Here is a 16907-nt window from a genome sequence, read left to right as displayed (position 1 = left end):
GTGCGGTCCACCGTCATGCTGAGGATTTTGATGTACCAGAAGCAGGCTTCTAGTCCTGGGAGCCTGCAGTAGCAGGTTTTTTGGATTTAGCCCACCCTTCTCTAAAGAAGGTGTTATGCAGCTTGTTTTTTCTCTTTTTAGGGGTCCGAAAGCACTGTGATGGAGCTGAAAAAAAAGGTTTCTTCGTAGCAGGCGCAGCTGAAGGAAGAAAGGGTGACTTACCCGCCGTTGCTGTGGAGATCCACGCATCTAGCGCTTCCCCAAATAGGGCCTGACCTGTGTAGGATTTCCTTTCCTGGATTCTGTGTCGGAAGACCGTTGGTGCAGCCAGAGTCCTCTACGAGAATGAGGGCCTATGTTCTAAGCTCTCTCTCTCTCTCTCTCTCTCGAAATAGTGGACAGAGATAAAGTACCAAACAACCAGCTCCTGTCATGTTACAGGCTGTGTTTGAAAAATGGAGCTGGTTGGTAGGTACTTTATCTCCATCCACATTTTCTCTCTCCAAGGCTTAGTACATTGGCCTTCATTCCGAGTTGATCGTTCGCTAGCTGCTTTTAGCAGCCGCGCAAACGCATAGTCGCCGCCCACGGGGGAGTGTATTTTCGCTTTGCAAGTGTGCGATCGCATGTGCTGCCGAGCGGTACAAAAACATTTTGTGCAAAACAAGACCAGCCCTGTAGTTACTTATCCTGTGCGATGATTCCAGCGACGGGGATCCCGGAATTGACGTCAGATACCCGCCCTGCAAATGCCCGGTCACGCCTGCGTTTTCCCTGCCACTCCCAGAAAACGGTCAGTTGACACCCATAAATGCCCTCTTCCTGTGCGAATTGAATCGTTGCTAGAAGCATTGCACAGCAACAATGCTGTCTGCACCCGTATGACACGCGTGCGCCTTGCAATGCATACGCATGCGCAGTTTTGCCATTTTTTTTACCTGATCGCTGCGCTGCGAAAATTGTCAGCGTGCGATCAACTCGGAACGACCCCCACAGACCCCTAAACAGTGGCGTAACTTCATCCCAGTTGCCCGGAGGAAAGATAAATGCTGGTGCCCCCTCCCATGCCGACTCTTGGACTTTGTAAAACAGATTGAAACCTCTTACAGTTTACATTAAGGGGGTCATTCCGAGTTGATCGCTCGCTGACGATTTTCGCAGCGCAGCGATCAGGTAAAAAAACTGAAAAACTGGCCATGCGTACGTGCCGCAGTGCGCACGCGCAACGTACTTTCACACAAAAGTATGCAGTTTTACACAAGGTCTAGCGACTCTTTTCCGTCTCTGTTGATCGGTGAGTGATTGACAGGAAGTGGGTGTTTCTGGGTGATAACTGACCGTTTTCCAGGAGTGTGCTAAAAAACGCAGGTGTGTCAGGATAAAACGCAGGCGTGCCTGGGGAAATGGGGGAGTGTCTGGCCGAACGGAGGGCTTGTTTGTGACGTCAAAGCAGAAACTAAACAGACTGAAGTGATCACAAGGTAGGAGTAGATCTGCAGCCTCTCTGAAACTGCTTGAAAAAATTTCTGCACTGTTCTGCTAACCTTTCGTTCGTACTTCTGCTAAGCTTATATACACTCCCAGAGGGCGGCGGCTTAGCGTTTGCACTGCTGCTAAAATCAGCTAGCGAGCGATCAACACGGAATGAGGGCCTAAGTACAGTAGCAGTTATCGGTTATATTTTTGGTTATGGAACCGATGACCTCAGTGCTGTGAGGCAGTAATGTTAACTACAACACTAGTGGCATGGTAGATGCTAGAATCAAGTGGGCTAAGGGACCTTTTCCGTAAGGGGGAGGAGTTACGACGCAAGGGGGAGGAGCTAGGCCAGCGGGATAGTTCCTCTACTATCCACGCCACCAACTATTACCTTTAGTAATTAGGTGGTGAGCGAAGCGAGCCACCGTGCCCGAAGCGTGGCGAGCGTACTTTTCGGGTACCCTGTTCACCGGTAGCTCCTCCCCCTGGTGACGTAGCTCCTCCCCTCAATACGTCACAAGGTCCCTTCAGCCCCTCCGATATAGAACCAACCCTAGTGGCATATCTATAATGGGTGCAGTGTGTGTGGTGTGGTGCACTGCACACCCTGCACCGATATTTAAAATACTCACCTCTCTGGAGTCCCCTGCTACCGGCAGCATCTCTCAACGAATGTCCGGTAACTGGCACGGCGCCCATTTTTCTGGAGATTTGCGCATGCACATTGAAGAAATCTTTGGCAAGATGGCCACTGCGCCAGTTCCCCCAGAGATTTGCGCACGCGCAATAGAGTCTGTGCCACTCTAGTGCTCAGACTCTACTGCGCTGACTGGCACCATATACAGAGAAGGGGGCCCAGAAGGAGGAGGATGGACACAGGCCTTTCCCTCTGTTAATACTCCCCTGCACTACACCATCCGTAATGCAGTTTTTTAAGAATAAACTTAAATCCTACATAGGGACAAACAAAATTTAAAACCTTACAGCAGATAATAAATAGTTTCTGTTAATTAAAACCAACAAATAAATTATAAAATGTACATCTTTGCCTTTGGGAAATGGCTTCCTTATGGATCAATAGATTGTAGTGTTTTTTAAAAATGAATATTTATGTACTGAGTATTAGGTTTTGTTTTTTTTACATGTGAGAGCAAACCAACATTTTCAACTGTTTCATATAATGACACAAAGCAAGTTTTTCCTAATCACACATGTAGCACATAGCGGTCAACTTAACTTTGGTGAAATGTAACATTTTCAATCAGCAGTGCTTGCAATTTCATCAGCACATCATAGCAAACGTGTGTGGTATGGAAGGTCGACAGTAACTAGACCGACAGTGTCTAGGTCGACCACTATTGTCTCTAGGTGTCTCTAGGTCAACAGGGTTTCTAGGTCGAAATGGTCTAGGTTGACAGGTCAAAAGGTCGACATGAGTTTTGAAAATTTTTTGCTGTAATTTTCTCCTTACGGTGAGTGACTGGGAACCCCAATTATTGCACCGCGTCCCCTCTCATGGCTTGCTTCACTCACCATGCTTCGAGCAAGGTGCCTCGCTCCGCTACCGCTGTGCTCGGCACAGGTTACTATTCCCAATCGTAGTCCGCGTGGATCATTAAGCATGAAAAAGTTTTTTTTTAAAATGTGAAAAACTCATGTTGACCTTTTGACCTGTCGACCTAGAACATGCCGACCTAGAGACCCTGTCGACCTAGTTACTGTCGATCAATAGTGGTCGACCCAGTTACTGTCGACCTAGAGACCAGATCCCTAGCAAACCTATCCCATTGTTGGGCAGTTACACCCACCCATACAATTCTAAGAGCATTTTTGTGATTGCTGTATACCATAGGTTCTCAAACTCGGTCCTCAGGACCCCACACAGTGCATGTTTTGCAGGTCTCCTCACAGAATCGCAAGTGAAATAATTAGCTCCACCTGTGGACCTTTTACAATGTGTCAGTGAGTAATTAATACACCTGTGCACCTGCTGTGTTACCTGCAAAACATGCACTGTGTGGGGTCCTGAGGACCGAGTTTGAGAACCTGTGCTGTATACTACAGAGAGCATTTTTGTGATTGTCATATACTATAGAGAGTATTTTTGTGGTTGTCATGTACTACAGAGAACATTTTTGTGATCGTTATATACTAGAGAGCATTTTTGTGACCACCATTAAACACTGAGAGCATTTTTGTTACAGCTAAACACTACAGAGAACATTTTTGTGATTGTTATATACTACAGAGAGCATTTTTGTGACCACCATTAAACAATGAGAGCATTTTTGTTACCGCTAAACACTGCAGAGAGCATTTTTGTGACTTGACAAGTTCTTGCTAAATCTAGGGGCCAACTTAATAGTTTAAGAGGCAGAAAACTTGTATAAATCCCCACACGTGCCCCTTCAATCAGACCACCACACACGCCCTTTCAATGGTCATCAGATTCTGCCACATGCCCATACCTGCACCCAATACAAAACATCCCACAAAGTAGGACCCAAGTTCATATTAAGCCACACGGTAGTCCCTGTATTCATATTATGCCACACCGTAGGGCCCAAATTCATGTTACACCATACCGTAGGGGCCATAATCATATTATGCCACACGATAGGGCCCAGAGTCATATTATGCCACATCATAAGGCCCATATTCATGTTACGCAACAAGGTAGGGTGCAAATTCAGATGTCACACAGTAGTCAGTGTGTTGCAGAAAGATGTAAATGGTTATAACAAAATACAAACAAATTATATAAAAAAAAGCGAGGACAAGGCTAAAACCATCAAGATTCTGAGGTGCATAAATGTAAGGAAAGTCATACAAGGGCCTGATGTGGACAAGCGATTACCTACAATTAATCCAGCATTGCCAGGGTAATAGAATCATCAGTGTCCTACAGCAGCAGGGACTGCAGAACAGAAAATCTGTCATGATCTGGGCAAACCCTGCCCGATGCTCCCAGGTGGGCGAGCCCCTCTCTGGCTTGTAGCCTCATGTGTTTTTGCTGCTCCGTGTAGCCTCCTCCAGGGTAGTCAGGGAACTCCCCGCCCGGGACTATGCATGGTCAGTAGCCAGCTCAGGGATGGTTTGGCAGCAGCTGGCCATGCGTGTCCGAGCCGCAGCAGAGCAGGATAGGTAGGAGGAGCAGGGGCAGGCTTGCCTGTGCAGGCAGTATCCTGTATGACAGGCCCATTAGTCCACCACTGCTGCTGACTGAAACTTCATCCGTCAGTGCGTGCAGCGCTCCCATCCCAACCCTCTTCCCACACGATGGACAGAGTTGTTACCAGCACCAGACCCCAGGTGCTGCTGCGGGAGACTCGTGGTTAATGACAGCTAGAGTCACTGGTCCCAGCAGCAGGAAGGGCACTGAACAGAGACAATGGAGTACAGGTGCACGCTTTAGGGCTGGAGCCCAGCGGCCACTGATTCCATTGTCTCTGGCAGTTCTGCCCCTGCACCTAAATCCTTTAGCAAAGAGAAAAATGCTATGTGATTCCTAAAATAAATAGGTAACCCTCAATTCTTATTTAAATCATCTTAAAAATATATATATAATTATGGGCTCCTTAACCATTTAACTGATAAAAAATTTCTATCAGTTAGATGGTTAAGGAGCCCACGCCGGAGGCTTTATATTGAGTGAATCAGACTCATTAGTACACTGCCACACTGCTCTGTGGGCTATGACTGAAAGGTCCCTGGGAAATGTTATGGACGGAGGTCAGGAGAAGGGGCAGGGGAGCCTCCACTCTCCTCTCTCCCCAGCTCCCTCCCTTCTGCCTCCTGAGTGACTGCTGGGGACTGGCTGGTGCTAAGAGGGGAGGCAGCGCCTCCAGGGATGACAATTACAGCCAGGCAGATCGGAGGAACAGCCGAACCCTGTCTCTGCCTGCAGAGAGAGCCAACTCATCTCATAGAATAGTGAGCTGAGCTAAAGTGGGCCCAGGCCCTGGATCCGGCCCCAGAAGTACTGTAAGCCACCTCATTGCTTTCATCCCCTGCCTCCCAAGTCACCCTCTATCTCCCTATCATCCACTAGCTCCCTGTCACCCACTATCTCTGTTGCCTCCCCAGTCACCCACTATCTCCATTGCCTATGGCTCCCCAGTCACCCTCTCCTGTTACCCACTATCTCCCTATTACCCAATAGCTCCCTGTCATCCACTAGCTCCCTGTCACTCAATTTCTCATTGTCCTCCAATATTTCCATCACCCTTGTTCCCCAATGTCCCACTATCTATGTTACCAACTATCTCCCTGTCACCCACTGTCTCGCTATCACCCACTGTCACCATCTGTCTCTCCCTAATTACTTCTCCCTGTCATCATCTGACTTCTGCGGTCTCCCTCTGATTTCCAATGTCACCCTCAGCCTATCTCTGTCTCCCTCTGCCTTCTGCTGTCACCCTCTGCCACTTCTTGTCACCTTCTACATCCTCCTGACTCACCAGTCACCCACTGCCTCTCCTTGTCATCTGCTCTCTCTCCTTCACCCATAGACTCCTTAGTCACCCCCTGCCACTCACTGCCTCCTATCTCTCCGTCACCCACTGATTCCCCAGTCACCTCCTACCACCCTCTGACTCTACACATCACCCGCAGAATCTTCCTTTGACACCAACTGCTTCTCCCCAGATTCACATTGCATCAAAGGAGGGGGTCCCAGAACATATGTTTGTACTTGGGCCCACCACTCACAAGTTCTGCAACCAAATGCCCTATCCAGTGGAAATAGGAAAAGAGAAATTAATAGTATTTTGGCAGATTTAGCTTGGCTGTAGTAATGGAGCTGATCTTTGAGTCAGGGGGAATTTCAGATTTTTGCTCTGGGGTCACTTCTCCTGGAGGCTCAAATTTGTGCGCATTTGTAGACAGCCCTTAGCCAGTTGATAATATCATAAGTGATAGTCCAGGCAATTACACCCAAATTGTCTGTGAGTAAGTACACCAAGACAGAAGCAACAAGCCATTCAGATGTTTATATGGATACAGCCTAACCTTGTTCTAAATCTTTTCTTCAGAGTCGACGTTCCCATTTGAAATCTACGTTTCTCTTTCTCAGATTCCTCTTCCTGTGTTTGGGAATATGTAACTCTGTTCTCCATGATGAGTAAAGTCTAGTGGGCCTAAAAAAAGAGAAAAGAAAATATACAAAATATTACATCAGGGTAGCCTGGATATTTCCCATGAATGGGTAATCTTTACACTATTAATTAATATTGGGCGTAAATAAAGATCTTCTATCACTGCTTATTGCATTGGTAGAAAAATACAGTCCACTCTAACTGCTCTAAAGTTACAGAATAAAAATTGCACTTACACAGCAAGAGGCATTAATCACGTTAAATGTAACAAAGACATTCTTTCCTTGGAGAATATAGGGAAGTAGTAGTTCCAAGTCACATATTACAATATGATCTTCATCAGGCATAAGGGAACAGCATGTGCGATATATGACGGTGCGCGATACATGAGCATGTGTGATACACGAGGATGGTTCAATAAATAAGGTAACATTTCTCATTGAGTACATTTATTTAACTCGTACATTTACGTTTAATCAGTAGTATGGAGTTGGTACAGTTTATTTTTTCACTAAGTCCTAATACTTGTCTAAGCATTTGTTCCAACGGTACACCAAGGCATCTATACTGACATAGAAGAAATCATTGTCAAGCTCCTGTAGGACAAGACAGCTTGCTGAACTTCAACGTCAGTTGCGAATCATCAGCAATATCACTAACTTGAATGCGTCTGGGTCATTCCATGGTAACAAACGTTACAATTTAAAATATATTTCATGTGAAATATATTTTTTTTGAGCATGTGTTTTAAATATTTTGGGCAAAGTAAATGTTGTTTGTGTGGTACATGATATACTTTAATTTTGATGCAAAGCTTGTCCTGAAAACTGGTAACAAACGTTACATAAAAAGACCATTTTCATGGAATGACCCGTCTGTCCTCCTGAATCAGATCTTCAGTGCAGCACAAATAGACATCTGTGGCAGCTCTGGTAATGTCAGGCATCTTTTTGCCGAAAATGCGTCATATTCACTTAACTGTGTGACTAGAACGCACAAGCAGCTAATGCTGATTAAAATGATGTGCGTCATGCCTATATTCTGTGTTTGACTGTGGCTGTATCTACATACAAAATGCTACATTACAGTGATTACAGGAAAACACAGTAATGTAGCATTTTGTATGCAGATATAGCGGCGGTCACACACAGAATATAGGCATGCTGCTATTATTCTTAACAGCATAAGCTGCCTGCATATGTGTCCTATTTGGATAAAAATGCTACTTAGATGCTTTTCAACGGAAAAAGTCGCACATAAAGACGCTCGGCGCTACCGAGTCACACCACTGCATGAGGTGACTAGAAGGGCTGTGTAACAAGACTGCAGCTAGGATGTAGGAGGACACATCTGTACATGCTTAGCCTGCCAGAACGGTTCTCATCTTGAGCAACTGTCTTGCTGTTCTCAAAGGCAGTGCACCAAACTCACACCTGTTTCCATGGCATGACATTATTACAGTACACCTTGACAAGTTGGTGATGAATTTCAGCTGCTTATGTGCCCTTTAGATGCAGAAAGCTGATTACACTGCAAAGTTTGACCATGTTTCCACCAGCCCCGCCATCTTACAGCTGATATTGGGACAGTATGACTGATCAGGGCCTTCTTAACAGTAGTGTAGGCCCTAGGCAAAGCAATGCACTGGGGCCCCTACACATCCATACACAGGAATAAAAATGTAAACAGTCAATGGTGAAATGGTGAGGGTCACTGGCTGAGCTGATCCGTATGAGCCTTGATCCTCAGAACCTAATAATAATGAATGCCATGGCATCAATGACCTTTATATCCCACCTCCTTATAATTGGTGCTGTGTAAGGAGAGAGCTGTGCACTCAGAACCTACTTAGAGCAGTATTGATGGTGTAATGGTTAGCAGTACTGACTCACAGCATTGAGGTCATAGGTTTGATTTCCACCATGGCCCTAACTGTGTGGAGTTTGGATATTCTCCTCGTACCCGTATAGGAATCCTGCAGGTACTCCAGTCGTCGTCCCCCCCCCCCCATCCCCCACAATCCACAAATATACTGATAAGTTAACTGGCTCCCAACGAAAATAACTCTGGTGTGTAAGGGTGTGCATCTGCGTGTGTTTAGGACAGACTAGATAGGCCGTGGTTCATATCTGCTGTCAAATTCTATGTTTCTATAGTTTTCTGCCTGTGAGTCATCATAATTCCCCTTATAACATGACAGGGTGAGATGTGCCCGCAGAGATCCCCTCCCCTTGACTATGTGCATTCAGTGTTACACAGTAGTACCCCTTATTCACATTATACCACACAGTAGTGTACGTTATTCACATTACCCAACACAGCAGTACCCCTTTATCACGTTACCCAATGCAGTTTTACCGCTTTTACCCCATTCCTCCATATAAAACAGCTTCAACTCTGTTATGTTGGTGGGTTTCCTCCTATGAACTGCTCGCTTCAGGTCCTTCCACAACATTTTAATTGGATTACGGTCAGGACTTTGACTTGGTCATTCCAGAACATTAAATGTATTCTTCTTTTACCATTCTTTGATCGAATGACTTATGTGCTTTGGGTCATTGTCTTGCTGCATGACCCACGTTCTCTTGAGGTGCAGCTAATGGACAGATGTCCTGACATTTTCCTGTAGAAAATTCTGGTATAATTCAGAGTTCATTGTCCCATCAATGTTGACAAGTCGTCCTGGGCCAGATGCAGCAAAACAGGCCCAAACTGTGATAACACCACCACTGTATTTCACAGATGTTATGAGGTTTTTATGCTGAAATGCAGTGTTCTCTTCTTCATTTATGGCATGAGCTGTGGCTTATCAAGATTTTTCTGTACTGCACCGGGTGCCGGCTCCTGACAGCTCCCGGTGCAGTGCTGCACCTCCGGCTGCCTCCGGTCACATGACTGCTCCCCCATTGTGTGACCGCAGCCGGGGGAGGGGAAAGAGAGTGGTCTCACTCTGAGTGCCGGCTCCCGGCACCCTCCCTGCAGTCCCAGCCTGCTGCTGCAGATGTGGTGGGCATGGGACACTGCAGGTCGCCCCGGTTATCTGGAATATTGTTTCCCCTGCCTCGAGCAGGAGAAATCAAATTCCCGGAAACAGCAAAAATGGGTCTGTTTCTCACAAAAACACATAGGTTTCACTGAACCAGTGTATTTTCGTGAGGAAAGCTTTTTTTTACGGGGGATGCTAATGGGATAGCCTGTAAGAAAACATCAGCACAACATCGGACAAAAGTGCAAAAAACACAGTGTTTTATCTCCTGTGATAGGATACAGCCCTTAATATGCAGCTTACACCAAGCCGTATCTAGAGACTTTTACACTGTATAATATGTTTTTTCATTGCATGAACAAATGTTTTATTGAGTCATCGTTATTATAATATATTCTGTACCCATTACTGTTTAGCACCACATTGAGCTAACACTATAGCATACTTAATGAACCACCCTAATATAAACAAGTTCCAACTCAGGTGAGCATTAATTCAACTTTCATACCATACCATGATTACAACATACAGTATATTACATAATCTAACAAATCATACATTAGAAAAATGTATATCACAGTTATCATTAAAATTAAGCAATACTGAAGGTTGCATATTAAAATTCCAATAATAATCCAATAATAATCAATTTTATCAACAGATTATGGGATCATTCAGATCTGATCGTAGATGTGCTAAATTTAGCACATCTAGGATCAGTTACTCAGACATATGGGGGACACCCAGCACAGGGCTAGTCTGCCCCGCATGTCAGGCCCTGCCCCCCCCCCCCCCTGCACTGGTGCGAAAGCATGCGCTGGCAGGCGGCTACCAGCCGCATCCCGGGTCACAGCAGCTAAATGTAACTTCACGCAGCCACCCCCGCAATAGTTCGGACACACCTGTGCTGTCCAGACCGCGCCCCACAAATAGCGTTCTAATGCCGTTGGAATGCCCCCTCCCCACGACCGCCTCTATCTGTCAATCAGGTAGAGACGATCGCAGCCCTGAGATGCTTGCTGCAGCAATCCAGTCTGAATGACCCCCTTAGACTTCTCTTCTCTCAGCTGAATAAGCCCAAACCCATGACATTTAAATATTTAGGATGTGCATTGTGGGGCTGCTTTTGAGTTGCACATATCTCTGTTCACAGACGTACAGTGCATCCGGAAAGTATTCACAGGGCTTCACTTTTTCCACATTTTGTTATGTTACAGCCTTATTCCAAAATGGAATAAATAAATTTTTTCCCTCAAAATTCTACACACAATACCCCATAATGACAACGTGAAAAAAGTTTTTTTGAGATTTTTGCAAATTTATTAAAAATAAAAAACTAAGAAATCACATGTACATAAGTATTCACAGCCTTTGCCATGAAGCTCAAAATTGAGCTCAGGTGCTTCCTATTTCCACTGATCATCATGTTCCTACAGCTTAATTGGAGTCCACCTGTGGTAAATTCAGTTGATTGGACATGATTTAGAAAGGAAAACACATGTCTATAATCTATATAAGGTGCCACACTTGACAGTGCATGTCTGATCACAAACCAAGCATGAAGTCAAAGGAATTGTCTATAGACCTCCGAAACAGGATTGTCTTGAGACACAAATCCAGGGAAGGGTACAGAAAAATCTCTGCTGCTTTGAAGGTCCCAATGAGCACAGTGGCCTCCATCATTCGTAAATAGAAGAAGTTCGGAGCCACCAGGGCTCTTCCTAGAGCTGTCCGACCGTCTAAACTGAGCGATCGGGGGAGAAGGGCCCTAGACAGGGAGGTGACCAGGAACCTGATGGTCACTCTGTCAGAGCTACAGCATTCCTCTGTGGAGAGAGGAGAACCTTCCAGAAGGACAACCATCTCTGCAGCAATCCACCAATCATGCCTGTATAGTAGAGTGGCCAGACGGAAGCCACTCCTTAGTAAAAAGAACATGGCAGCCCACCTGGAGTTTGCTAAAATGCACCTGAAGGACTCTCAGACCATGAGAAACAAAATTCTCTGGTCTGATGAGGCAAAGATTGAACTCTTTGGCGTGAATGCCAGGCGTCATGTTTGGAGGAAACCAGGCACTGATCATCACCAGGCCAATACCAACCCTACAGTGAAGCATGGTGGTGGCAGCATCATGCTGTGGGAATGTTTTTCAGAGGCAGGAACTGGGAGACTAGTCAGGATAGAGGAAAAGATGAATGCAGCAATGTACAGAGACATCCTGGGTGAATACCTGCTCCAGAGCGCTCTTGACCTCAGACTGGGGCGAAGGTTCATCTTTCAGCAGAACAACGACCCTAAGCACACAGCCAATATATCAAAGGAGTGGCTTCAGGACAACGCTGTGAATTTCCTTGAGTGGCCCAGCCAGAGCCCAGACTTGAATCCGATTTAACATCTCTGGAAAGATCTGAAAATGACTGTGCACCGACGCTTCCCAAGCAACCTGAAGGAGTTTGAGAGGTGCTGCAAAAAGGAATGGGCAAAACTGGCCAAAGATAGGTGTGCCAAGCTTGTGGCATCATATTGAAAAAGGCTTGAGGCTGTTATTGCTGCCAAAGGTGCATCAATAAAGTATTTCGCGAAGGCTGTGAATACTTATGTACATGTAATTTTTTTATTTTTTTATTTTTAATAAATTAGTAAAAATGTAAAAAAAAATGTTCACGTTGTCATTATGCGGTATTGTGTGTAGAATTTTGAGGGAAAAATGAATTTATTCTATTTTGGAATAAGGCTGTAACATAACAAAATGTGAAAAAAGTGAAGCGCTGTGAATACTTTCCAGGATGCACTGTATGTTTTTACATACAGCACATGCACAGAAGTGAAGTTACTCATTTATATGTCTGTCCTATTCTGGGTCGTACGGAACTTGGCTGGATTTGTTTTTCCATGAAACATGGCATTTTGGGGCTATGACAATGATCACATGTAACCACCCTGACATGTGGGAGTGACATGGGAGCTTTGTGGTCGTGTAGAAAAACGCTTTGGGTGATTCTGAGTTGTGTGTACGGGGAAGGGACACCTGTTTCTGGCGCATCTATTGCATGAAACATGGGGCTAGTGCAGATACTAATGATGGCAGTTGTGGCTGTCAGTATGTAATCAATTCGCAGCGTGGGATTCCGCTTGCACATGCATAATCCCCACATCAGCATAAGGTAGTAAATCTGACTTCCATGGCTGCCAGCAAATATGGCCACTTTGGGTGAGATTCAGAATCAGCCCTCCGTGTGAGTGAGTAAAGTGTCCATAGAATTCATGGGAGGTAGTAATATATTGTATATTGAAAGAGATTATGTATATCGCCTTCAGATATACTAAAAATGATATAGAATACAGGCTGAATATCCCTTATCCAAGTATCCATTATCTGAATTATTCCGAAAACCATCTTTTTCTGTATGCAGATTTTAAATTTTTTTTTATCGATGATTCAAATGCCCACCACCTGCCCCCACCGTCCCCAGTCACAATAATGCATTGCGTGCATCCAATAATGCATTGCACAGGTGCACGTCACCTGTGATCACCCACAATGGAGCCATGATGTGATCAGCCAGCGGCGAGGGAAGTAGCCACCCGGACCCGTAAAGTGAGCAGCCAGCTGCGAGGGAAGCAGCCAGAGCAGCCAGCGGCAGTGGGAAGCAGCCGGCGGGGAGCCTTGACACCCGAAACCCTGACAGCCTAAGCCTGTGGAACCATCATGTTCATGTAAGGTGAGATCTCTAGGACAGAACAGGGGATGGAGGTGCAGTAAGGACATTATGTGTATCAGCGCTATACTGGAGGACATTATGGGGGATATTCAATTGTTTGAAAAGTCAGTTGGGTGTCTGTTTTTTCCTATCTAATAGACAGGAAAAACAGACACCCAAACCGACTTTTCAAACATTTGAATTCCCCCCTATGTGTATCATGCTCTATACTTGGGGACATTATGTGTATCAGGCACCAGAATGAGGGGTACCATCCTTAAGATACCTCATTGAAATATAAAAATATTCCTAAATACTGACTAATCCATTATCCAAAATGATTCTGGTCCCAAGCATTTGGATAAGGGATACTGTAATATAATATGCCTATACTCAACCTGTAATATAATAAGTCAGGCATGTATGAATAAAATAGAATGATAGAAAAAGTAAATCTATAAATCAGGCATGTCAACCAATTTATACTAGTAAAATAAAGCCAAATTCAAATATATCTTCCCCACAGATGTACTGTAGTATTTGGAGATAGTGGCATAAAACACAAATGTCATTTTAGGAGTAGTTTTTATAGGTTATGTAAAACAAAAGAAGAAAAGATTTACTCTGCGCCAAAAAACACTTTGTGATACCAGTGTGCAGTCTGTCATGTATAATGATTGACTCAGTACGACATCAATTATAAATAACCACTTTTATATTTGGTCTGTTAAGATTAGCAACATAAAACACATACATACATAAACTTTGTAGCAATAAATTGCTCTCTAGACGGACAATATAAACAATATACTATATATTCTAAAAATATCTCATTGGCTCTGTTTGGTAAGAATTTAATTATTCAGCACTGGCGTCCCAGTATCAGAATAAATAAAAATTAAGTAAAATAAAAAGTCCCGCAAATATGATAATGCAGTCTCTTAATGGATAATATGTATTAATTATAATGGATGATTACCAATGTGCTGGTTCCTGAGTTGTTTTAGAAACAGGGTCCGTTTTATAATAAATTGCACATGTATAGGTGATTAATAGAATACAGTTACCATTCCATTCGCAAAAAGCTCCCCTGATTGATGGCTTTGTCAGGCGGTTCCTGTAATTAATTCACACCCCGGGTAGTAGGCCCCACTGCGGAGGACATTAGCAGACACCCGGTAAGTACAGGTGGAAATGGCAGGTGAAATTGGAGCCGCTGCGGGCAGCCGTATGCGGTAATTGGCTGGTACTCTCCGGCTTTGATGGCAATGTATAGCAGTAGGTCCGTTCCACGGATAAATCAGACTAGACAGAGACCAATGTGGAGTGGGCGTCAACGCGTTTCGTCTCCTAGGCAACCGGAAACTTCCTCCCGTCTTGAGGAAGTCTCCGGTTGCCTAGGAGACGAAACGCGTTGACGCCCACTCCACATTGGTCTCTGTCTGGTCTGATTTGTCCGTGGAACGGACCTACTGCTATACACAGCCACAAGCTTCTCCCTGCACGCTGCATGCCGGGTGCTCCAGCTGATTGCCAGCCGCAGATTACACTCCGAGAGGCAGCAGTCTGGTGCTTAAAGCCGGCGGTATCCTGCAGTATTTCACGTCAAAGTTTCATCATTGCCATCAAAGCCGGCGAGTACCAGCCAATTACCGCATACGGCTGCCCGCAGCGGCTCCAATTTCACCTGCCATTTCCACCTGTACTTACCCGGTGTCTGCTAATGTCCTCCGCAGTGGGGCCTACTACCCGTGGTGTGAATTAATTACAGGAACCGCCTGACAAAGCCATCAATCAGGGGAGCTTTTTTTTGCGAATGGAACAGTAACTCTATTCTATTAATCACCTATACATGTGCAATTTATTATAAAACGGACCCTGTTTCTAAAACAACTCAGGAACCAGCACATTGGTAATCATCCATTATAATTAATACATATTATCCATTAAGAGACTGCATTATCATATTTGCGGGACTTTTTATTTTACTTAATTTTTATTTATTCTGATACTGGGACGCCAGTGCTGAATAATTCAATTCTTACCAAACAGAGCCAATGAGATATTTTTAGAATATATAGTATATTGTTTATATTGTCCGTCTAGAGAGCAATTTATTGCTACAAAGTTTATGTATGTATGTGTTTTATGTTGCTAATCTTAACAGACCAAATATAAAAGTGGTTATTTATAATTGAAGTCGTACTGAGTCAATCATTATACATGACAGACTGCACACTGGTATCACAAAGTGTTTTTTGGCGCAGAGTAAATCTTTTCTTCTTTTGTTTTACATAATCTTAAGCGACCTAGCAAGTTGCTCTTACTCAGCTGCCTATTCACATTTCTTGTATTTATTTATTTAATATTATATATATATAAAAAAAATTTTTTTGATCCTTTATAATTAGCACCGGATTAGCAGATCTGTGACAATTGTCCAGTTCTGCTGTTTACCAAGTAGTTTTTATAGGTATCAAATACATTAACATTATATATATATATATATATATATACATACAGTGTGTATGTATATATATAAGTCTTTTCCTATGCCAACCAGTAAGGTCTCCTATACCTGCAGTGTTTGCCACTACTCTGATTTCCATTGTTCACTGTTACCTTGAATGTCTTACCTGATCTTATTGGCTCTTTGACTATTTAATGTCATTAACTTATCATTAAAAAATAATGTCATTTCAAATAGATAATTGTCTATATACAGTAGATTGCTACTTATAGTGTATTTAAATGTTATGTCCTGGGTTATTGTAACTGCTCACCAATAAGCTATCTAAAGTTTACAATGTATTAACATGACCATAGAATAACATAGCATCTCTAATGCTCTCCTTATGAAGTCCTGCACGTCTTCAGTTAAGAAGCAGCTGAACACTGACCTCTGCAAAGACCTCTTGCACCCAAATACTATACATCAGTGTGTCTCCTTTGCTCTTTATAATCTATATCTGCTACACCTTGTTTCTTTTAGCGTTATTGTGCTTAATGATGGCTATATGTAAATAAATAAATGATGCATGCATGCACACATTCTGATCATCATAGATTTTGGTATATAATATAAGCAATTATACTTACAGATATACTCCCAAATATTGTTGTGACTGCCAGAGAGCTTTCTGCTCACAATATTATACGAATGTCCTTTTCCGTTGCTGGTGACATCAGGAAGGCACTCAAAGATGAGAGGCTGATTCTTAGCATCATATAAATAGCTTCTCTCCGAGTGGATAAGTCTGTGATCCCAAACAATCTCTGGTTTAACTTCAACAAAAGTTTCAGTGCACACTGCATCTTCTATTTTGTAGCGGTATGAAAGAATACACTGGGGGGATAAAAATATACTGGGGATTAAAAGGATTTCAGAAAGGCCATTGGGAGGGGTTTGATCAAAAGTGGATTAAACCTAGTACGTAACACAAAGAGATAAAATTAACTCCTTGGGTAAAACTTTTTGACTCCTCTATTTGCTTATGATGTACAGTTGCTGATAAATTTATTTGCACAATGTAAACATTCTGCTCTGCAAAATAAACTACTCATGTGCAGAACTTGCATGCGCATTTACAGATGCATTGATCTTGCACTCGCAGCCCCTTGTGCTTGCATAGGCACCATAGGTGC

At 43.8% G+C, this 16907-nt stretch overlaps 1 protein-coding gene across 2 annotated transcripts in view; it reads right to left on the bottom strand.

Annotated features, from left to right (window-relative positions):
• Positions 1 to 16563, bottom strand: part of MYOM3 (myomesin 3) — a 357638-nt gene extending 341075 nt beyond the window's left edge. Inside the window, exons 1-2 of one of the 2 annotated variants that reach the window (XM_063954304.1) lie at positions 16362 to 16563; positions 6490 to 6608 (exon numbers count right to left, since the gene is read on the bottom strand). In XM_063954304.1, the coding sequence (XP_063810374.1) occupies positions 6490 to 6596 (107 nt within the window). In that variant the 5' untranslated portion in view covers positions 6597 to 6608; positions 16362 to 16563. Of the gene's footprint in view, positions 1 to 6489; positions 6612 to 16361 lie in introns of those variants that run through there. The other variant, XM_063954305.1, reaches the window with a different exon arrangement.
• Positions 16564 to 16907: the final 344 nt, after the last annotated feature.

Source organism: Pseudophryne corroboree, chromosome 2, assembly GCF_028390025.1.
Source record: "Pseudophryne corroboree isolate aPseCor3 chromosome 2, aPseCor3.hap2, whole genome shotgun sequence".
Taxonomy (NCBI): Eukaryota; Metazoa; Chordata; class Amphibia; order Anura; family Myobatrachidae; genus Pseudophryne; species Pseudophryne corroboree.
This window is presented reverse-complemented; position numbering and strand designations above follow the sequence as displayed.